This window comes from Lathamus discolor, chromosome 6, assembly GCF_037157495.1.
Source record: "Lathamus discolor isolate bLatDis1 chromosome 6, bLatDis1.hap1, whole genome shotgun sequence".
Classification (NCBI taxonomy): Eukaryota; Metazoa; Chordata; class Aves; order Psittaciformes; family Psittacidae; genus Lathamus; species Lathamus discolor.
In genome coordinates, this window is record NC_088889.1 from 56333416 (window position 1) to 56358589 (window position 25174).

The 25174-nt window shown below is 35.1% G+C and overlaps 1 protein-coding gene across 6 annotated transcripts in view; it reads left to right on the top strand.

The window, feature by feature from the left end:
* Positions 1 to 25174, top strand: part of SOX6 (SRY-box transcription factor 6) — a 322923-nt gene that overhangs the window by 128782 nt on the left and 168967 nt on the right. For all 6 annotated transcript variants that reach the window (XM_065682941.1, XM_065682940.1, XM_065682945.1 and 3 more), the window contains exon 4: positions 16893 to 16982. In XM_065682941.1, the coding sequence (XP_065539013.1) occupies positions 16893 to 16982 (90 nt within the window). The remainder of the gene's footprint in view (positions 1 to 16892; positions 16983 to 25174) is intronic.

Below are 25174 nucleotides of genomic sequence, written 5' to 3' on the forward strand. Positions count from 1 at the left end.
TTTTTCAGAAATATATGTTTGCATGTGTCTGTATATATAATATGCATTCTGCCTTTGTCAAGTGCTGATATAAATGCCCAGTTGCAGTGTGGAGTGCACAAAGCTCTTATCAACATGATCATTACGTTTGGGCGTGCATGCTGGTTGTCTGCTCCTACTCTTTTAAAGTTCCTGGGGGCAAGTTATTTGAAGGGGGTGTCAGAAACGAGTCATAGCTTCACCTCTGTACCTAAGCATGTATAAAGATCTGACTGGTTAGAGGAAAGCATTAGGCTCCATCCACAGCCTCACTTGCTAAGACAAAGCTGCTCTGAAGGTCTTGGTGGGTTCGTGTGGCTGCATCGCTGCCTTGAAGGGCAATGGCATGTATTTCACTCGGTGTTTCTGAATATTGAACTGTCATACTTTTCTAGAGAGAGGATGCAAATGAATTCATTGAAGTAGAGGGGTAAAGTTTATTATTCCATTCTCCAAATTATTTGTGGCTTTTGTATGCATATAGTCTGCAAATAAGCTTCTGAAGCCCTCTCTAAAGCAGTATTTAATTTCCTTGAAAGCTGTTTAATTCTCCAGGAAAGTCCTTAAGGTAATTTCTGAAAAGAGAATGTTGCCTGCTTTGGACTCATTGGCCCAAGCCCTCAGGTTCACTAAATCCAGGCTGGCCCCAAGGTGCTCTATGGACTCTATTTGAGCAGAATGTCTTTGAAGAGGTACAGGAGTAAAGAGGAAAAGAAGTGTATGCGTTAACAGAAAGACTTAACGATTCTAGGTAAAGTAGGAAAGAAACAGAAGAAGCCAAAAAAGAGAATAGGATAATAGAATCATAGGATAGTAATGACTGGAAAGGACCTTAAGATCATCCAGTTCCAACCCCCCTGCCATGGGCATAATCACCTCATGCTAGACCATGTTGCCCACCACTCTGTCCAAAGGAAGAAGAAATTTTTCTCAATCAAGTCTTGAGCGCAAGAAGGGGGTGTTTGCAGAAAGGGTACAATGATTTATCTCTGCAGCCTGTTTCAGAATTGGAGGCTACTTTGTTCTGTGCCCAGAACGGAGCTTTCCTCTTTCATGTATGAAGAACCCAGTTCCCTAAAAACTACATGTAACGTGTGGGGATTAGAATTATTTCAGATTTGTTTTCTGGCATTTGGCCTGCGGTCACCTGACAAGCGTGGCTTTTTTACAGAGAGAAAATGCCCTGCTATTATATTTCCAGGCTCAGGGTTTGCAGTCATCATTCGACTTGGAAAATGTGGACGGGGTGAATGGGCTTGTTCCTTTTGTAGGGGATTACAATAATACACGGAAGCTTGTGAGTGCTTCTGACAGATGTGCTGGCGGCCTGCCACTGCATGAAGGGTGCGGCTCTGACTGACAACTTGCAATTATATGATGATGAATGGTTCTGATGTGCGTTCAAGAGAAAACCACTTTCTAGAAAGTGAAAGTTGTGCATACGGTTCCTATAAAGTAAGTCTTAAGAAAGGGCCTGACTTCTATTTTTTGCTGGGATAACCAATTTGGATCCCCTTTTCTGTCAAACTTTTTCTGGTTTTGATAAATAAGGGCCCAACCAAAGTTTATATGGGGAAAATTAGCTTTGGCCCATTTTGGCTTAAGAAATGCTTTATCCGCATTTTTAGTCAAACTGACATCATCGCTGTAGAGATACACAAATGCACGCATACAAAGAAATACTTAAATATATACACATGACTGTGCAGTAGCCAACAAGTTCGTCAAAGAAAATCCATCAAGCAGAAAACCACTTTTCTGTCAAGGGTATAATTCACGAATCAGTAGGCCTGCGTAGCTCATGTTAGTGTTAATGGGAGTTTCAGCCACACACCAAAGACAGAATGTACCCGCAGATGACTTATAAATTATCTCTTTCTTTGCTAGATTTAATCCAGATTTTTACAACACTGTACTGTCAGAGTCACAGCATCCAAGCAACAATGCATAGAGATGGTCCAGCAGAGGAGGCCACCTTCCACCTTGGCTCTGGCAAGTTGTTGCAGAACATGGTTAATGTTAGCTGACTTGGTATTGCTTTCCAGTGAATGGACTGCATCTAGTAGCTGAGATGAATTGCCTAATTTTGAGGTGCTGTTATGGGTAACTTTGCCTGTTAGATCTGTGATACTCTGAATTGAAACCAGAACACCTACAAAACAAGAGGAATTGGGCTTTAAAGTTAGGATGTGCCATCTAAGCAAGGAACAGGAGGTTGTAGAAATAGTGTTTTAAAACCACCTAAATTTTGTTTAATTTGAACAAAGATAACAATATGTTTATCTGACCATGTAGAAAATGCACTTTTCCTGATACAAAATTAGTGTTCTACAAGTGTTTCCTGTGCGGTTTTCTGTGTGGCCAAACTCTACTGACCCTTTCTGTGGGCTGCTCATCCTTCTTGATTCTGTTATAAAGGGATGGAAGCTTCATCAAAGGAAAAAATATTTTTTCTTAAAAGTCCAGTCTCGAGTATAGGTGGAATATGTTCATGGTATTCAAATTTTTGATTTAGTCTTTGTGAAAGTTACTATTGCTAGGGGTTGTTTTAAGGATCCTGATCCAACCTGGTGGTTCCTGCATGGCTATGCTGTAAACAGTAGTCAGGATTTTCCTATTCATTTGTTGGCAATATTTGCTCTTATTTTCTGATCAACTATTTAATACAGTATAAGGTTCCACTTTTAGGGCCTGGATCTCTGTCATTATACATCTTTTGAAATTATTTAACTAGTGCAAAAAGAGGAATAAAAAAAATGCCATCAAAGCAAATGGAAAAATTTTATACTTATTTTGTAAATAACTGCAAAAAGTAATGGGCTGTGGTGATTTAAATTCATTAACACATGTTGTGGGACTAATTGCCTGTAGTCTTAGGTGCTTAGTAGGTACCGTTAATAGCCTTCAGAATAAGGGAGCTGTCATTGTCTTTGTATCAAAGTACACATTTGCGCCACTGTTTATAAGATAACAAAATCATTAGGGAGTTACATTTTGCTGTAGAAGGATATTTCTTATTTCCTGTCAGCTAGAAAGGTTTCAGACAATTCCTGAAATATCAGGATGTGGGGCTGTTCACTGAAAAGAATTGTTGTTCCTAAATACAAGACTTTCTTTTAAAAAGAAATTAGAAACTAAAATTAGAAACTTTCTGAACTTGTGAAACTCGAGCAATCTTATTGTAGAATTAAAAATATTCTGTGTGACTTCAGCCTTCATGGAGCTTGCCAGCAGCTCTGGGACCTGCTATGACCACTTTGCCTAGGGAAAAGCTGTGTCTGCTCATACTGCCTTCCTCCCTTTGCACAGTGACTTATATGTGACATGCATAACTTTGAAAGGAGAAAAGAAAGAACAACAATAACAACAAAATTCTATGGAGCTTGTGCCACTGAGTTCTGAAGGGCCTCTGAGTTCACTAGAAGTAATTAAGATGATTCCTTATAATTTTTTCCAAGGGGCCTCTGTGAAGAAGTATGTTAGATGTTGTACATATAGCAGTAGTAAAAGCAAACAACAGTCCTTGTCCCAGAAAGCTCTCAGTCAAATCTTATCATAAGAGAGAACAGGTGAAAATATGATTGGTGGGGAAATGTGGGCACCACTGACAGTAATATTAGTGTGTTTTTTATAGGGAGCAGCAGTACCACCTGCCCAGCCATACATAAGGTGGTGTAAGTTATACCTTGTCCATAAATAAGTGTTTAAAAAAAGCTTAAGGAACCAGAGACTTGTATCTTACCATGTTTGAGACTTTGCCTTCCTAGTGCTCATGATTATATTAATAGTCTGAGTGCAAATGCAGTAAATAGGGTTTAGGCAGGTTTTCAGCCCAGAGGATAGAGAAGTTGACAAAAAAATTGTGTGGTTATCTAAATACAATGTGTTTTGTGGGTAATGTCAAGATAAAACCCCCCAGTAAGATAATTCTTATTTAGAGTAAAAACAATAAAAACTCAACCAAAGGGTAAGAAATTAATCTCAACTGTAATGTGTGTCAACATAAATTAAGTGGACCAAACCGTGGGCATGTGGAGAACCTGGCAGCAGCTCAACCTTCTGCCTCGACTTGATAATAGCAAGTCATTGCATTGCATGTTCAAATCATTACAGCCACACTACTTTTTCTGTATGAAGTCTATGCATACAACCTTGTACATAAAGGATCTAGCCTTAGAAATCGAGCAGTGGCATGCTGAAGACACTCTGAAAGACAGGAAGTACAGCTTGCAGTGAGGAAATATAAGGATCCTGTTGTGAATTTTGTTATTCTTAGAGTACAAGTGCATGAAGTACCTTAGGCTGTGGTCTACTGAATGCAATAGAATCAAATTTTCACTTGTTACTCAGGCACTGAATTTGGTAATATATTTAAATGAATATGCCAATATCATAATTTTCCAATATACTATATCATTTAGTGTTTGAAAAAAGGTATTTCCTGTCCTGATCTTTGGTATGGATACTTCTAAGATCATAAATCAGAACTTATAATTGAGTAATCTTTTGTTTAGGGGCTGTTCTGATAGCAAGAAATTTTCTATTGGCCCTAAATATGAGAAAAATCCATCTAAACAACTGAGTCTTGCTTAGATTCTTTTGCATTTGTGTAAAGAGTGTGTCATAAAACAGCATTAATCTACAATTTCAAAGTAGCTGTGTAGAATTTCATGCATGCTTAAATTTTCTGGGGAGTTATGCAGCTAAAATTCAGCTCATAAATTTAAACTGTTATAACTACAGAGTCTGGATTAAATCAACAAAAGCAAGAAGCCTAAATGTTTAAGGCAGAAACTGTGTAAATTATCTTTCTAACCTGCAATGTAACTTCTAGTGAAGATTGTGGCATAATTCTCTAGAGCTCAATTGCCTATTTCTTGCTTGTAGTGAGGAAAATTCTGGGAAAAAAAAGGATGTTTATTAGCAGAATAGGAAATAAAGAATAACTTGAAACAGGTAGCACGAGCTTACTGTGGTTTCCCTCCTCTGTAACTATGAAGATTCAATTGTACTGAATATGTATTTACCTCCTCAGGTTGCAGATTTTGGGATGAGAACTTCCCAACTAATATTTAATCTCCCCTCAGATGTTTACAAAAATGATCCCCATTTTCTTGACTCTGATATTTAATGTATTGTTGTGCTCCATATTTTGGGAAGATGCTTACGGTGATGATTTTGTACATCAGCTTCGGGGGCAAAAAATGTTTTCTGTGGAGAAATACAGGGTCAAGTAGCACATCACACTGTGACATCACTTGCTCTGAACAGACAGAGGAATCTACACAGTCTGTCAGCCTTTACATGGGGGATGTCAAGAATTGCTGAAAAGCAAAAGGAGGCTGTGTCTCTTTTACTGGAACAGGAGAGGGTGCGGCATGCAGTCTTTTATTATTGTCAGTGCTTTAAGTTGGTGAAGTCCAGTGTGGAGAAACAAAAGTCCATTTCCTTTAATATGGCATGAACAGTACGCTTTGAATTCGTAGAAGTCTGAGCTCTCTATAAGTACAGGGTAAAATTGGCTTAATTTTGCAGAATGTGTGCATAGCTGGTGACAGCTTTCTTCAGTTACCCAACAAAACTTAAAATATTTTAAAATTAAAACATTTTTTGTTTCCATGTAGACAAGTTTAATTTTTCTTACATCATTAAACAATATTTTTCCTCAAAAAGAATTCTGATTCATCCAGTTCACTAACAGGATATTCCTCCATGACACTATCCAGTAGCTTATTATGTACTTACTGGTCAATCTGAAGCCTTAGTGCCTATTAATAACTTATTATTCAAGCTGTGCTCTGGAGACGTGGATATTGCAGAGTTGGCTGGGATTTTTCAGCATATATGCAAATGTGCTGCAAACAAATTATCTTCTCAAATTCTTTGTAAAGAGGAAAAAAAAAGGTAGTCCATGTACCAACTTCACAGGTGTCGGACTAGGACTGTGACTTTGAAACTATCGTTGATTTATTGTTTGTTCAGCTTGAGGTGTTTATGTCCTGATTCTTTTCCAGAGGACCTAACTTTGTGCAGCAGTTTATATATAGCCATATATATTATAGCCTCAATCTTTACATTGACTTTACATTGACACAGCTGCAGCTGTGAATGTTCAGCAATTCCTCAAATAAAACCCCAAGTTTTTTTAAATTGAGCTCCCAGAAAATGAAACTGCGACCCATCATTTCTCCTTTTGCAGTTCCCTCCCTCATTCATTTAATTTCTTTGAACTTTTGCAGTGAAACACGGCCAATGATTGTGTGGGCAACAGCCTCGTTTGCTCTGCAGTTCCAGTTTATGCTTTTGTCTGGGATTGTCCCATGTGCTGAGTGTAGCAAGAATTTGGTACCAGAATTGCATACATTTTTTGTTTTAGTTGCATTTTTTTGATTTATTTTTTATCTAAAGAGTGTATTCTGATGTTTATTCACACAGGGACTGAATTAGGATTTTCTGGACAACTTTAATTCTAGTATTTCCGTATCTTCCCAATATTTGACTTTACAAAATCAATAAATTTTTCTTTCACAGAAAAAAAAAAGAAAAAAAAGATGGCTTGTTTTCAGCTCTGTGTATACAGGGAAGTGAAAATGTTAAAGTATTGCTCTTGGAGATATTAGTGCATTCTTAAATCTTTCAAAAGATTTATAATAAATCAGCTATTATGCCTGAAATATATATCCATGGCAAGTAGATGGGTGCTTGTGAGATTTGTAAACCTTTTAAAGCTCTGTTTACATGAATTAGCTTAGGAAAGTCTTGCTTGTTCTATATTTCTATTTAAATAAAGTATAATAATTTGTTTAAGTCAAAATTTTATTAGTGTAAAGGGGTCTATAGAACTGATTTTGTCAGTGCATTTTTGTCCTGGAAAAGACTGCATTTTGTGCCATAGAAACCTTGAGAAATGGTAAATAGAAAGGCGATTCTAGCTATTGTTTTCATTCCTCTGCATTCTTATTTGAAGTAATTTCAAATCAAGAGCATATTATTTTACATACAAAACCACGTTAGGATTTCTCTTGAAAAATTCTTTTTGTTACACAATTGTTTTAATTTCAGAATATGCTATATAAGGGCTGAGTTAAGATTTTTATCTACAATATTAAGAACACTTCAAATCATTAAACAGATGTTTATGACTGCATTATTAGGGTAATGAGTAGAGCATGATTTGGGGAAACAAAATAGAGGTCTTTTGAATCATCCATGTTTTGTTCATAAATCATCTGGTGTCACAAATTTTCCAAGGAACATTAATCAGTTTAATAGAAACTGATTTTTCTTGCTTTTCAGGAAGTCCCCTTACTCCCACTCCGCCAACTCCCCAAAACTAACATGATGTGAATGAGATTACACACAGTTGTATTTTTGTATTACCTTTTGTTTAAGATGTTTTTACTCCTCAAAACTTTGACTAATATTTTCATAGTAATTTTACAGAATTTCTAATATGTTAAAAAATACAACACTCAGTTGGCATTGCACCTGATAAGAGTCAGTGCAATAACACAATATTTATTTGTGCTGTTTTGAGTTGAGATGGGATCCTCTGTTTGCTTCAGCTTGGTATAAGAATCTAGGAGAGTTGTGCAATGTTAAAAGAAAATCTGCCCCATGACTTTAGTAAGATGAGTCTAGTGGCTGGATTTATTGTGTAGCTGAGCACAGGCTGTCTTGCAATCTGCAAGTTCTTGAGCTATTAAGGAAATTCACTTGTAAAAGAAAGATGCTACATGTCCAGATGCCATATGATACATAACTTGCTCCAAAGCAGTTTAACAAATAAAGATTTAAAGATTAAATTCTCAATAGTTTGTTTGAATAATAATGAGAAGAATGTCACTTCAACTTGGAAGTGTTTGAGAAGACTGGATACCAAAGATGAAAGTGTACTGTTTAGGGTTATAAAAGGAGTGTAACAATGAATGGAGGTATGAAATTAAGAGAAAGAATAATTAGGCCAAATATTGGGAGAAATTTCAAACCTATTTCAGTAGGCTTCAGTGAAGCTATGCCGATGAGCTCTAGCTAAGATATTGGCTTAGTCTGTTCTTCTTTTGTACTCTGAGGAAAAAACATTCATCTTCTAGAGCTGGTCAATACAGAAAGATGTGAAGATGTGGGAGCAAATTAAAATGAAGATTTTGAGAACTGATTCCATTTGCACAACTTTCTTCTTTTGCAAAATAACAAATATTGCAAATCCTATTGAGTTTGTTATGTTGCTAATACATTCTTAATAAGAGACAGGAAAGTAAGTGTATCATTCTCCTTTATTTTATCAGTTTATGTAATCTGTTGGCCAGGGATTGCAAGAAAATTGTACTCCCATTTCCCCGTCACTGATTGCTGTTGTGTAAAACCTGAGACTCTCTCTTGCCAGTATTATTTGCTCACCTGAGAAGTAAATAGAGGTACACATACTAAGGAAATAGGTGATTACGTATAATATACAGTATACTATCATTGTAATGCAAATAAGGCAATAATGTGTGTGTACTTAGATGAATACAGCCAATCTAACAGTAAAATACAGCTTACAATGGAACGGAAACTTTAAGTAAAGGAATGAAAGGTATGTCTAATTTTGACAGACTTACAAGATATTTCTTTTCTACTAATATGCCAAAACATTGCACCCAAGCAATTACACTGACATTTGAGAAAGCTCCTTTTGACATACATAGTGTATCGTCTAGTGCAGTGTTCATGAAATTAACATTTTCCTGAAGTAATCATATACAATTAAGTGACCAAATAGTTCTGAGGCAATACAACTGTATTTCACAGGAACTAAATATATTTCTTCACACTGATCCTGCATGTTTTAGTTGAGCAGTCATTAGCATGTTTATAATGGTTCTAATTTAGCACAACATTTTCTGAATTTTATCCTTGAGTCATTTACAAATTGTTCATATTGAGTAAACAAAGGAAACAGATTGCATTTTATACTTAGTAATTTATCTGAAAGAAGAGGGGAGGGTTAATTGTCTGAAAGTTTTGCTCTGTTTGGGGAAGTGATTCTAGTCTTGCATTGCTTGGCACACAATGCCTTTTTCCCTCTGTTCTGGGGGGGGAAAAAAAGAAAAAAAAGAACGGAGGAGTGAGTAAAATGAAAAATTAGGAGAAGGACAAGATTTGCCACTCCCAAAGGGGAGTGTGGAGCAGAATTGAAGCTGGCACGAGATTATCTAAAACAGTTGGTGCATTCCTTAATGATCAAGTGCTTGAGAAGTCCAGCTCTCTCTCACAGAGCATCTGTGTTGATGTTTATATCAGTGCCCTGCTGTATGGGAAAAGCATGCTTTCTCTTGTTGCTTTTCTAAAAATAGTGTGGCATATAGCATTGTATGAGTTATTTTAAGAGAACAAAAACATTTGCAAGGTTAAAGGTTCTGCTTGTTAATAAATAAATAAAAATAAATGTCAGAACTGTATCTTTGGTTATTCTTTCCCTGAAATTAAAACTCCTTTTTATCTGGAGTTTTGCACTAAGCAAATGGTTTTTGCACTAGAGAATTCCTGTTGAAACAAGCCATTTTAGGTGGAATTGCTACAAGCTTCAGTTTTTCCCACTAGCCGCATCACAGAAAGCAGGTCTGGAAATCACTCCCAGTTAAGTTCCAGTGTTTCTGTTTCAGATGTCTGTTGTTTCGTGCAAGATCTAGACCATTCAAGTAGTGCAAATGAATTCAGAGGAAAACCAGAACATTTTAATGCCTAATTATTTTTAGTGAGCTTGGAGAGTTTTAATTAAAAGTTAAGAGAGCTCTCCAAGCTCTTATAGTTCTAATTTTATCATATTGTGGAAATCTTGTCACTGTGAAAAAATGTACAGCAGTTAGCAGATTTACTTGGTTCCCTGTCCTAAACAAAACTGTAATGTTAGGTAGACAGATCTCAGTTGCATTTGTTTTATTGCTTTTGCAAGAAAACATCTACTGTGAGATGTCTTTTGCATGTAATTGTATTTAGAAAAGCTTCTTTGCCCTCTTTCTGTTTTTCTTTTTTTATCTTTTCCTTTTTTTCTTTTACAGTATTGACTACAGGTTGCCCTGAGAATCAGAACTGAGTTCTAATTCATGATCATGTGTTAGGTGCTCAACAAAACCCTTGTGAGATATGCAATCTCGGTCAGAAGTGCCACAGTCTCAATAGCTAAGGCAGACAAATAGGTGGGTAGAAATGAGTCAATATGAGAAGAGAAAGTAAGCAACTGGCCAGGATTACTTAGGTCCTTAACAGCAATATCTAGAATTTAGGAGTGATTTTTATGGTAATTTTCAGTAAATGTAGCAAAGGAATTAACAGGTTTTCCTATTCTAAATGTCGTGTGGCTCATTTTTGTGTTGTGATTGTATTTTTGTTTTTCAAGAACTTGGCTTTTGAAAGCTTATTACATGAAGAAAATCTTGAAAAGTTGGACAAGGAAATCAGTTCACTGGTGAACAGCATGTCTGAAATGCCTTATATTTTAATTTTCTTGTTAGACCATGAGAATTAATTACTGTATGAGAACAGTATGGAAATTGAACAGAATGAGATGAGATTCCCCTGACCTGCCTCTTTACTGACAGCAAGATTGAAGCCAAGCTGCTTATGAGCAAGAGACAGTGGCAGTACATTGCAACTATGGATGTTAAGCCTTCAGGCTGATTTTTGATTAGTTTTGTATTGTTGCTGTCTCTTTTTCTTTTATTTAAAGTTTATTGAAACAGCAAAGGATAATTTGTGTTTGAAAGAAGAAAAAAAGTAACTATGGCAACCAAGAATCTATTTTAGTAACATTACACAAACTTTACATACTTAGATTAAAACAGAATAGATAGTACCATCCGGCAGTTATATTTCTGATAGTTGTGGTTAAATTATATTTTTATTTCTCAAATAATGAATGTAAATGCGAAGTCCTTAATTTAATTTTGAACTGTTAGAAGATTACAAAATTGTTTTCTTTCAAAGTGAATTAAATTAACCTTTTGCCTTTCCCTTTGATACCAAAATATTAGAGTTTGCATATATTTTTTAAATATATAATATGAAGCATGAAAATCAGGAAATATTTTTATGATATACATCTGGGGTAGGTGGTTCTTCAAGGAGATTTGATGGACAGTGTTCTCACAAAAGGCATGGAAGCAAGCTGTTGTCATGAACTCAGAGATGGATCAGCTAATCAAAAGTCTCAACAAAGGTGTATTAAAACTCATCACTTGATTTTTAAAACATACTTAGTTTTCTGAATAATTCACAGTATTTATGAATGGGCCTAATAATAGCACCAGTGGACCTTGTGTTTAAGTTTAATTCTAATTAATAAACACAAGGGTAAGTCTGAATTATGCTTGACTTTTATTCAGGAACGTTTATAAAGTACTGATTTTATTTGGGCTGTAAACAGGATTTAGTATTCTGTAAAGAATACTGAAACAAACTTTCTTCTTTTAAGTGGCTGAGGGGTTGTGGTGGTGGTATTATTTTAGATGTCAGATTGTTAGCTTCACCCACTTGAGAAAAGTACATTTGCACTTGAGGCATAGGGAGGGATGCGTAAAGGGAGCAGGGCAACCAAATAGTAGCCACTGTAATGGTTATTTGCAACTTACTTGGTTTTAAGGGAAACAAGTAGCTCTTCTCCTGCAGTAGTAATCCAGTGCATTAGGCTTTGTAAGCACACAAATGTCTGTCACAAGGGGTTCATAGTCTCATTTAACATTCTTTCAAAAAAAAAAAAAACCAACCAAAAAACACACGGCACTTTAACAAATATTTCATAGATGCTGACAGGGTCATTCCAATTGTGCTTTTTTTCTCATGATATTGACTTGAATAAGGCTTATTAAACTCATTTGATGGAGGCTGATCCAAAAGACACCTTTTCTTCTTTGGTGAAGCTGAAGGCAAATAGATGTAATGACAGTAACCTAGAGAACATAGAACATGAGAGATGGAGGAACTTGAGTAGTATTATGTATTCCCAAAGCTTGCAAAAATAACATCTATGTTTAGCAGTATCTACTAAATTGTAATGGTGTTTAACTATAGACAATATTACTGAAATAGAGACAAAGATGCCACTAATTCTGTAGTATTGTTCTAAAAAGCAGAAAAGAAGTTTATCCTCCTCCTACTGGTTTTATAATCAGGTTTTAGAGCAGTGTCTGCTGCAGTATGCCTGAGTTCTCTTCTAATTCCTCTACCTTGTCTTTCCTGGTGCCTCTTTGCTTGAGATGTAACAGTTCAGATGCAGGTAGAAATATGTCACCTGTACTGCTATACCTTTGACTGAATTATATTTCTGTATTGTTTATGAACTTGCTATGTGCTTGCAGTCATTATTAATAAATCAATGTGCTTTTTGTCTTCTGTCACAAAGTAATGTGTGTGTTCAGAAAGAATTGTATGCAAAACAAGTCATGTTTTAGAACCCATCATTAATAATTATCAGTTTGCAGTATTGTTACAACATGTTTTGAGGGAAAGCTTATTATAAAAGAAATAACAAGGCACTGCACAGTAGCAAGAATAAGACAGTTCAGTTGATCACTGGTGTCGGCGTTATAAATATGCCAGTCTGTACTTTAGTGTTTTATTAAGTCTCAAAAAGTCAAAGCTGATTTGAAATAATAATGTCTGACAGTCAGTGCTTTGAAGTTTTGCTTCTGCACTCTCACATTTAGGCTTTCTTTTATGTATGACTTTATCATAAAAAACCAAAAATACACACAAGGCATGAATGCTTTTCTTTATTTTATTTTTTTTTTAATCTGTATTTCAAAGAAAGTAGTAGGAGCTACTTCAGTGAATTAAGAGGCTTAAAACAAAAGGAACAATCCTCCCAAATCGATGAGGATAGGTGCAGGCCACTATAAGGTCATACAGTATTCATGTAAGCTATAGCTGGGGTTGGTAACTTGTTGAAGACTTAATAAGTGAAATTAAAAAAAAAGAAAAGAAAAGAAAGAAAAAAGGGAGAATAAGGAAGAGACCAGAGGCAAAAGCTATCCTTGATAGGAACAAGATGACTTTCATTCAGTCGGAAGAGCTTGAGAGCTTGGTTGTGATAGCTAATACACTCGTTCTTCATCGCCATCGTGCAACAAAGAGCTGGATTCCATCCATTCCATGACTGATTGATTGCCCAATGGACAAATGTTAATTCTTTTCATCGGTGCTTTGTCATTGTGGAGAGAACCTTTTCATCTAACACCTAGGCTTTTTTTTTTTCTCAGTTGTTTTTCCCCCCTGCTTATTTATCTTTCGATATCCTCTTCTTACTCACCTTTGCAAAACTGTCACGTTTAACAAGATTCTCACAGTACTTTAAACTCTTTTAGTTTACAATTAAAATTGCTAACAAAGTATGTAATAAACCATGATATTAAATAATACTCAATGATTTAATTTAGTCATCTCAGTCTAATTACACTTAACCTGTTTGCTGTCCTTGAAAGAAAATTTTTCCTAGTTCGTAAGAGAAGAATATAAAGTATGAGGAACCGTGTGTTCTTAATATAATAAATTGATAATAGTACAACTTCCTGAATTTGATCTTACATGTGTCAGTAAATAAGCTACTTTGCAGCATAAGCCCAACTGCCAGTGAAAAGAGCTAAAAGTGTACAAATGCTAATTTCTTTTTTTTCTTCTTTTATAATTGTCTTTAACAGAATCCATGAATTTTGAAAATGTCAGGATCCACAAGGTTTTGGCATGGTGCTGAGGCAGAGCCTCAGTGCAGGAGGGTGATGCAGTGCAGATGTGAATTTGGGCTTCTCCAATGTGCAGGGCTGGATTCTGAGTAGATGTTTTGTTTCTATAATGAATCAAATCAGATAATGAATCAATATGGATTAAGCTGTTTTACTGATGTCAGAAGATATCTTTCTAGATTTTATTTGTATGTAAAAATTAAATTCCAGTATGGAAAGTAGAAAAAAATCCTTTTCCGATTCACAAATCTTTTAAAACTGTGCCTGTGAGTACAGAATACAAAACTTGAAGGGAGATATGCCTTTCAAGTTTAAGCCTTTATATTTAGTTTTGCGTCTAATGTGGAGGACCTCAGAGAGTTTTAGCACATATCATTATCTTAAATTCTAAAAATTATTCAGATTTAACTTGCTAATAGAAAATTTACAGCAATTTCAAAAGAGCTATTTCTACAATGTTATAAAAGTTTATTAAAAGGCTCTTTGTGTGTTTTGGTAATCTTCCCAATAAAATATAGTAGCTCTAAATCATGTGGTCATATCTATAATATAAACTTTGTCTGGGAAAGGAGTATTTAAAGAAATGTTTCTTATGGATTTTTTCAGTCATTTATAGAGATAACAATTGCAACTAGCAATATGATTATAGCAAAAAGGTGTCACACAGATAGACCTGTTTTGCATTCCAGTTCTTTGTCAGTCTGTCTTTAGAAGAGTGTTTTTTTCGCCTTATGTAATATAACAATAGTACAGATAAACGTGTGTTCTTAAGAACAGTAAGAGAAGAAAAGCAACTGCTTTTGAGGAAAGTATTTTGTCAACTCCTGTGATATGCTAATTGTTTCTTTAAAAAAAAAAAAAAAAAGAATGTTTTTCCTTCTTTGTACAAATTGAGGAAAATACCTTGGTTAAAAGCAGCAGAAAACACAACTTACAGCAAACATCAAAATAAAACTCTAAATCTCTTTTTTGTCAGGGATGAGGGGTCTGAAATTTTGGCAGGGGAGAAGCACAGAAACATCTTTTTAAACTAATGATGATATCACAAAAAGGACAAATTATAATGTTCTATTGATAATTGATGGTTATTTCTTGATTCTTCTATTATCAGGCCAGAACTCATAAAAGTAATAAATGCCTGTTATTGTTAAAAGTAAATTGTTATTATATAACAAATATTTTAACACTGCCTATTGCAACTTACAGCTCCTTAATTTTGTCTCTTTCATAGAAAGATATAATTAGTAAATAAGTTAGCTTTTCTACTGAAATATTACTTCAAAAACATTTACAAGCTGTGTTGTCTTTCCACGGAGGCTTGCCACAGTGAAAATGTGTTGCAATTAAAACCTGATCTTTGATCTTTTGGTAGTTACAGTTTGGTTTGCTTTCAACTGGTTTTAGGTCTTTTTTTCTCAGTTGTTTGTTTGTTTGTTTTAAATGAGTGATGCTAATGTGATTTTTTAGGTTGAACATACTTGCACCCTGAAATATGATTTGCCATATGACCGTTTTCCTTCCCTACACTTCTCCCTAAGACTTTAAATCCTCCTTTTGTGACCTCTTTGAATGCTTCTCCTCCCTCTGAGCATTTTTTGAACCCTCTGAGATGAAGCAAACTGTTAGCCATTGCATCAATATGATCTGTGTTGGCATCCTTAATCTGGGTTTTTTGCTTTTGTTTTCACTTGTGTGAGTACTTCTGCTGGGGCTGCTGACATGAGAATTTGAGCCACAATTTGGCCTTAATCTGACAGTAATTAAGCAGCAGATATGTTAGACTGAATTCTGTCTTCTTGTACCTGCCAGTGTTAATCTGTTACTGGAGTGGCATCGGTGTAAATGTTTAAATTTGGAACATTGTTAGTTATTTACAAAGCATTGTGTAAATTGATCTCCTTACACAAACAGCAGCTTGCTATGAGAGTTTCTAACAAGCAAAGGTATATGGCTATTCCCAGTGTATTCTCTAAGAAACAAGGTGCTCAGCACCACCCGTTGTGGTATGTGGCCTTATAATGAAGGCTTTTTGCAAAGATTCATTTAAGGAATAGGGTTGCCTTTAATTGTTTTTGATATCTTGCTAAACTGTCCCTAAGGGCTTCCAAGGAGGTTAGCATAGAGGCTTTTGATGAGTCTGTCTACTAATAAAAGTAAATGCACAGTGTTTAATTGAGATTCTGTTATTACTGACTGGGAAGGAAAAATAAGTGTTCAATTGTGTGTAAAGTTTTCTTGATAATTGTTTATAAATCTCAGTTGTGGTTCTTAAAGTCATAGAACTCTGGACCACAACTTCAGCCATAAGGATTTCCATCTTAAAAATCACCTTTTATGAGTTATCTGTAAGGTTATGTATAGTTTTGATTTCAGAGCCAATTAGTTTAATTGAGGATATGAAAAAAAATAGATTTTACTGAAATCTGTTATGCTCAGTATCAAATTTTCTGGTGGAATTAGGGTCTGATCATAGGAAGCTCACTGAGGCCAATCTTCTGCTTTCTCCTAAGTGTAATGACTGCAGCGACAGTTTTGCCTACAGAAGGCCTCCCACATTCGGGCAAAGATTTGAAATATATTCTGAACTTCATGTTATGAAAGCCCATCTTCTAATCACTGCATGTGGTTTATAGTGAACTGAGAAAATTTCTGATACTGTGAACATCCAATATGTAAAGTGCTTTTATGAATTCCATGGAGACATTATATGAATAACTTTTGCATTGACATGGGTATAAAAATGGTTTCAGATGTCACTCTGTGCCAAATTTCCAAAAAAAGCTTCTAGATCTTCATGTATAATTTCAAGTGTACAATCATTCTCAAATGAAAAAGACAGAATTTGTATATACATTGGCAATCTATGCGTGTAAATTGGCAGTTAGCATGCATAAATCCCAAATGAAGTTTTTCTTTCAATTAGACTCTTGTTAAATCCATAGTAACTCCATTAACCTCAGTGGAATTACTTTGGATTTAAAATCCAGTTAAATAAGAAGTCTGTTTGGCTACAAGTTCATTTCCCTCTGAAAACATGGTCCAACTATAACAGGGAGAACAGTTTTGAAATGAAGGTAGCACCTGTTTTCCTGATGTGTGAGAATATATTTGGTAATTCCATAATTCTTCTTTCTCTTTCTTATTTTCTGTTAATAGATTCATCCTGCATGGAAAAGCTACTCTCTAAAGACTGGAAGGAGAAGATGGAAAAATTAAACACAAGTGATCTCCTTGGTGAAATTAAAGGTACCTCGCTAGATCAAATTTTAAATGTTTGTCTATATTTTAAATAAGGGATTGAGGATTCTTTAAAGTTAGCTCAGAATCAATACTAGAAATAACAATCATAACTAGAGGCATGTTCCTCCTTTCAGTCAACTCACCCTGTTATTTAATGTTTGTCTTTGAGATGATCGATGTGACTGCCAAATAGAGTATGTCACAGTGAGTTATAGGTGGTATCAAGGATGTTATCAGAAACACCAGGTTAGTTATTTAGTTCATTGATATTAGCTATATCTCTGTGACCAGAAGAAGAAACATCTTGAAAACATGGAGTTACTCGTACTTGGTACTGTTTCTTCCCAGTTGCATAAAATTTATCTAGAAACTGCTTTCAGATTATAGAAGGGGTAACTGTGTGATTACTGTTCTTAATCTTTGATTCAAAACTGTGGGGGAAAAAAAAACCCAACTCCCCAAAAAGGGAATATATTTCTATCTTCGTGCAATTCCTGTGGAGAAAGAGCACCTCTGGATGATGTTTGGTTCCTATTGAAATCAGTGAAAGTCTTATTGTATATATAGGCAGTACTTTCCAGCATTTCCAGGATTTGTTAAACCACTGATCTAGTGAAAGTGGAATTCTTTTGACAGTTAAGTACTATGTAGAAAATTTGAATTGTTTTTCCCCGCCAATCAATTCTTCCATGGATTTTTTTATTGAGAAGAAATTTTGAGTTGTTAATTAAGGAACAAATTAAAAATGTGGTATTTTATGCTGTGAGAAGGGATCATAAGGCATAATTTTATTAAATTGCAACTAAAAATATATGTAAACAAAGGATCACGTACATCATATTAATAAATATTTACTAGTTAAAAAAATGTATATACTATTTGATGAAAATTAATGCTTACAGTTTTATATGTTCATGAAGGACACTTAGGATAGTTAAATTTTGCTATTATGCAAACAGATGAAAATTGGCTCTTTTTAATAAGTTATAATTGGTTCTGTCAGATAATTCAGGACCAAAATATGTTGGATTCTCCGTTTAGATTTTTTGGGGGTAGAATTATGAGAAGTACATATTTGCCAGGTAAGAGATCCTGTAGTAAGGTCAGTGGTAGAAATACAGTACTCAGTTTTACAAGAACATAAAATCCAACAAAATTATTTCTAGAAATCACATTCTATTTAAAGACATATTGTCTCCTAATAGTGTGGAAATCATTGAATGCTAGTTTGTCCATTAATTGCACAATATAGCTACTTAGTCTTTAAATAGAAATTACTTGAATACTGTTAGTGAATCAAAATCAAAAGAGGTAGGAATCTCTAACAATGCAGAATAATGTTCTTTATTCTTTCATATGGCACAAAAAGCTTTCATTTATTTAAAAAAAACCCACCAACAAACAACAACAAAAAACCCCAAACAAAGCAAAAATAAGAGTTTATTTTTCTAGACTTATGTTGTTCCTTCTTTTTTCTTAGTATATATATTCACTGAAGAGTTAATGGGTAGAACTCTCTCTCCTAACTCTTTCTCCTCTAGTTGCGAAGTATTCTCAAATTTGGAGGAGCTCGCAACTTGTTTTATACTTGTTAGGTGTGTAACAAGGATCATCTGGTCAGGCTCCCAGATTAATGCATTGAGGATCATTTAGTTTCCGCAACTTAACTTCCTCATCCCTAGAAACCTGTCCTTAAGGGGTCTTAGGTCTGCAGTATTCCACTCTGCTACTAGTTGACTTCCAGCAAAATGCAATACTGAATCTTTGCTATTGCAGCTGCATTTAATATTTGCCATGGACAGGCAAAAATATAAAAAGGCAAACACAAAAAATGCAAGATAAAACATAGTTGCTGTTCTCTTGTGCTTTGCACAGGCTTTCCATAGCAGAAGTAGTGGCAGGTCTGAAGTAGGACTCCTTTCCTTTGGTCTCCCAAGCCAGTGGCCAAGCCACTGTCTCCAGCTGGTTATCTCCTAGCTGATTAAATCACTATCAACCGAATAACCTGTTATTAACTCATATTAGCATTTGTGTGCCTTAAATTATCTCAGAGAAAAAGAAAAAAACCCAACATTGTAGCCCTTGGCAGCATGAAATCTCGATTACAAGAAGGAAATAAAGCAAAGTAGGGAAACCAGAGAGAATTTTTAATCTGTCAAGGAAGTATACTTAAAAAAAGAAAAAAAAAAAAATTATCTTTTTAGTATTCAAGGTGGTAGATTTCCAAATCATGAAGTTAATTTTCATAGTGTTGAATGAATTTCCAGTCAGGTAACTGGCAAGGCATGCGGAGGTCTCTGGAAGAATTATTTTTTAAAATGTGTTATCTTTTGGAGGTCAAATATCTTTTTCCTTTATTTCCATTAGATTCTAAATAATTTTGTTTTGTTTATCTGGTTGATACTTTTGGCTTTTGTGAAGACTTTCTGCTCATATTACTGAGAGCCTAACTTAAAGACATGAAGTGATGCAGTAAAAATAAATAAATGAGGTCATTAGAGGGAAAAAATCTTGATTATAAGACAGTGAGGTGTGGTCCTGTGAGGAGCTGCTCTTTGCACTGACTGTTACTGGGAGCTGTTTATTTTAGAGAGAAGGCGTTGTTCTTGCTAAGGATAACCTGACCACATATTCTTTCTCTCTGTCTGCACAACTACAACTCTCCCCTGTTCAGTGAAAGATTGGCATGTTGGTTGTGGGAAGGCAGTACACTAAGAATCAGTGCCAGAAAAAAAAGATGAAAGCAGAAAAAAAACCCCAACAAAAAACCATTGACACAAACTGATTCTATGCATATTTGGGAAGCACATAGTGGAAAAGAAAAGATAATTGGCTGAGAGAAACAAATAAAAATGGTATTTTCTAGCTTTACCTTCTATATTTAGAACACAATAGTGTTAATCAAGATATAATTATAAACAATATCTATTAATTTAAACAATAGAAGCCAATACAAAAGTAACAAACAGTGAATCATTTATTTTTTTCTCTAAGTGGGATTGTTCCTGTTCACAATTACTCTTGCATAGTGTGCTTCATTTGTAAAACTGCTTTTTCTGAGTTTCTTTATTAGGATTTCAGTTATTGATAATGGTCCAGATTCTTCCTTGAATTCCAGCCAAGCAAGCCATTGACTTAAGGGAGGTTGCGTGAAACTCAGAGGAGCATTTGGCAGAATTGCTTTGTAGCCAAATTCCAGTGGTTAAATAAGTCTGCTTGTTCATTTAGTATGTTTATAAATGAAACACACAGGTCAAATTTTCAAACGTCTATGAAGCAGTCAAGCTGAGTTAAATGACCTGCTCACCTGGAGAAAAACCCCACAGCTGCCTATGCAAATCATTTGATTGTATCATGTTTGCCAGTGTATGCATGCAAATATATTTATTTAAGGTATACAAGCAATTTGTTAGGCTTATGTCTGGCTTTTGCAGTGTTGTCTTTTGTTTAAAAGTTATGATCAGGAAATACTTTTCATTCTGGTGTTTGTTAACATGTATTTGAATAAACAAAGTGACACAGGACTCTCTTCTAAATTTCCAGATATTTGGGTACAGAGTTCTGTCTTCACCCTCCCTTGCTGCATGTATTTCTGTTCCTTAGTTATCTAGTTTTTCTTCAGCAGCCACAGCTAGGCAGAGTAGCATCATTTATCACTATACAGAGTCTGTTTTAAGTTTTCTGTTTCTGTTCCAAATATAAATCTCTGGAATAGCATAGTCTTGCATGCATCAGGCAGTTGTCCTACTGAAATAAACCGCAATGGTCTTTCTCAGCATGCAGGGTCTTTGAAGATCAAATAAGAAAGGTCAGTCTTTAAGTAACTTAAGCAATGATGTTATCATGAAAGGGTCAGAACTGGTCTAGCAGTCTTACAGAAGAGTGACTCCTGGGTCACTGGCTACTGTGTTGCAGGTTAGTTCTCTGGCTTCCATTGCTGGTGTTTACAACTGGAGCTATCTATATTTATAGGAATTGTGACTTGAATGTCATATGCTGTCTTTGTACAGTATACTCTGTTTTGAGAGGCATAGCAATGGATGTCCATGGCTTTATCCAGTATAGAAGGCTATTTGCATTGTGTTTCCCGTTCTTATTCCTTCTCCTTTTATATTTGCTACTTTATTAAAAAGAGCCTGAAACTCCTATTTCATGTGATATGTACACATTTAATGGCCTCAAAATACTTGGATAGGTAAGAGGTAGCATTCCTGCTCCCTAGGAAATGTTGAATTTAGTAAAATGAAGAAACTCAGTCACTTGATAGTTTCCTTGCAAGATACACTATAAAAATAACGAAAAAATATATTTGTCACTGATATTAGAACACAGAAGAGAAGGAAAGAGGTGTTTTCTATGAGCATTTTTTTTGTGTGTTTGTGTGTGTTAGTGACCGGGAGAGAACAGTGAGGCACAACTATTTTAATCCAGTAATTTAACACTATCCATTTCTGTAATAGTCTTGGAGAGAGCTCTGCATGAATGAGTCCTCGAGAAAGTTATGGTTTCTCTGTTTTTACAGTGAATTAATTTTTTTTCTTAAAATATGCATGATTTACAAAACATTTCAAAATGCTATTTTTGCTTCCATTTTATAAAATTTGTCTTCACAGATAGGCTTTTGGGTGTTTCTTGGTGCACTGTATCAAATGTGAAGACCATTTTGAAGAAAATAAATCTGATGTTTTCCTGTAGCCCTGACCAACACTGTAGTCTGGATTTGCAGTAATTATTTTTCATTATAATTGCTGAAATTTCTTTTTCATGAAGTCTAAGGGTATATAATAGTCTGCCTTATAAATATGTATAAATAAATATATATAAGTCTTATATCACAGAGGCACTCAGAGGTTTTTAATTATGTCACTTTGTATGGCTATAGACGTTTCAAAGCTCTCCTTTGTGCTCTCTGTTATAAACATATTTTATTTCTTTTGAAGTCTGTGTGATATACATACTAGCAATTAAAAACCCAGCTCGGGCTTTGAGACACAAGGTCTTCTTAATTAAAACTCAAACAAAAGCTACAAGCAAACGCCCCACTATATGATTAAGGTCTAAAGTGTTATGATACATTAGAATCATTGTTAACTGCTAGGATTTAAAAAATCAATACACAGGAAAAAGGATCAACTGGTTCCAATTAGTGAAACCAATGAAAGAATCCAACAAAACATAACAAAACAATGCAACCCAGAACCCCTACACCCAAATCCTTTCGAAAGTGGTCCTGATTAGAAATATACCACAGGCTATGAAGGGTTCTCATAATGTATTTATTATCATGATCCAATGAAGTGATGTGTTTAGCTTTATATTGTAGCTCTCCAAATCAGAGAGATGTTTTTGTTTTGCCATTTCTCAAGTCATTAGCATTTTGTGTAATGTATTACAAAAGCTACATTTCCAGGTCTAACCTGACCTTCTAAATTAATTGGTACCTTTTTGAGTGACTGAATATTTCATAAGCACTTTCAACAGTTAATGTTTGCATACTCTTTAGTCTGATTTCCTTGAAGAACGTAATGAATACCAAAATAAAAATATTTTTGTTAAACTTACCACACCCCCTTATATCAATTTTTTATGATTAAGGTATCGATATAATTAGTTAGACTAATCGCTAGTGTGAACTACATTAAACTATATGATCTTCTGTCATCTTGACTTTTTTTTATATGACATACTTTTTTCCAGATTATGGATTTTAATAGACATGCTCAGTACAGACAGAGGCTAGTTCTGTCGGCCTGGTAACTGTACATAGTGCTATTATTTAAGCTATGTACATGTAAGCTGTGACAGGGTTGAAGCTGTGCTTCTTGAAAAAAGTAAAAAGAAGTAGCAATCATTTTCATTGCTCTGGTCTTTTGGTCAGAGGGTCATATTTCAGTTACACCTGTCACAATCATGCCTGCTTCTAATGTTGAAAGTTAATGACTATTACCATTTCTAGTTCTTAAAACTCTACAACTATAAATTACATTGTAATCAACTTATCACATAAATCAAGTTCTCCATGTTGTTGAATACATTTTATAAATAATATCAACCAGGATGCATGCGGTTTCCTGGCACAAAATTAATTTGTTACTTACTGCAATCACATATATCTCTTTATTTTTTACTTTACCAGTGTATGTTTCTAAGCTTAACAATTAAGGACTAAGTATATGAATGCTGTACTACACTGAAATCAATGGGACAGCTCACTTACATGCTGTGTTCTGTGGAACTGTGTCCCAAATAGTGTACTGAGAAACAGTGTCAACTGTTTACGAGAAAAAGAAAGAAGAGGGATAACAATGCTAATATTAAGGAACTTAAAACAGCAATAAATTTTTTTGGCACATGAGAAATTATTGCCTTCTGGAATTTGATCCATTCTTCATTCGTAGAAATAGTGACAAGAAAAATGTGTGGTATTAGAATGTGTTTATTTTCAAATGCCATTTAATTTGTTAGCAGAAAAAGGGTTGAATATAAACTGAAAATTACAAGTAGGCTTTCTTCAGTTTGTCTTCAAAAATTTACCATTTTCTTCTGCAGGTAGGTTGTTTTGTATTATATATATATATTTAATTTTCATTATAGCAGTAATTGTTTTATTTAAAATATGCAGAGTGTTTAACGATAGCTGAAAGGCTTGTAGGTTGAAGGACCTTATCACTACTTGGAACTTAAGGCCTTCTCTTCTGACCCGGGATGTCAGTGGCAAATTTCCTTTTGACCCATGTCTCAGCTTAGTTGCCTACGAAGTTGCCTACCTTTAGCAAAATAAAACTGCTGAAGAAGAAACACAACTTCATATCAAAAAAGCAAGTTCCTATGTAGGAGTTTGCACTGCTAAAACAAGAGTGGAAGCTCCATTTCTTGTGTTTCACTAAGTGAAACAAGCTCTTGGCATTTTGTTGCCCTGGACATCTAAAGTCAAATTCTAACAAACTAATGACTGTAAGCATTTATGTAGAAAGATGCATATAGGTACAGTACTGAAAGGACTTGAAATTTTCTGGTCAGTTTGGATTCTGTGGAAACCTGTAGATGTACTTCATCAGTCTTTTGTTAAAGGAGTTTCACATTAAGGAAATCTTTAAGTGTCACATATAAAGAACATACTATGCTGCAGTGTTCAGTCTCTATGGTGACTGAGCAACCTGGAGAAGGGTATAAGGAAAGGGCAAACGTACAGTAATATTTCCTCAATATCCTCTTCCATTATCCCACAAAATATGATTAATAGGCTTCTTGATTCAGAAGTTGTACATTCAAGTTTAATGGCCCTGATAGAATTATCATCTATGAACATATCCAATTGCTTTGGAACCCTTTAATAGACAGCTGGAATGTCTGTTGGGATAAGCTCAGCAGTTAACAATATGCTGTATATTTGAACCTAGTACTTTGTAGATGTCCCTTGGATTTTGTCTTATAATGGACAAGGAAGGGTTGTTCCCTGTTCAGCTTCTCTGTTACACTACCTTCAGTTGCCTGTTCTCCAGGTTTAAAAGTAAATATGTATTTGTTTATTCCTGCTATGAAAGCTGTTCGGCACTTTGGTCATCCTCATCACCCCTATCTGCAGTTAGTTTGGAAAGAAATCTTTTGTGCAAAATATCTCTGTTCTGAGCAACTTCAAACTTTGGCACTGACTAATGATAAACTTTGTGGCAATCCTTTTCACCTCAGTTGGTTTTAAACTGCCTTTCTGAACAGGGAGTCTGTCTTGAAGTGCAGTCTTGATGTGTGGATGTTGTGTGGTGATGCGAGCATCCTGATGACATCAGATATCAGATTTTTAGTTTTTTTTTTCTTAAGACATATGTAAAAATGCCTCACTGGGAACTTTACAAACTGGGGACCCACGGTGGTTCAGAAACGTTGTCTATAAAACTTGTAAAACCACTTGTGGGGGAAAAAAAAAGAGACGGAGCATTAATAGTCAGAAAAAACGAAGAGCACATTTGGGAAGCTCACATGCAACTGAGAATAGCAAGAAACTAATGTGCAACCTGACACAGCCACTGCCTCAAAAGCCTAAGCTCAGTGGCAAATAGAAGAAATAAAAGTGTTGTCTTCTCTAAACAACTTGACCCTTTGGAAAAGGTTAACTATCAGTATTTTGTTCAAGAGGGCTTGATTTTTCTGTGTCACCTCACTTCAGATCTGACCAATGACATCTGACATTTTTCTGCCAA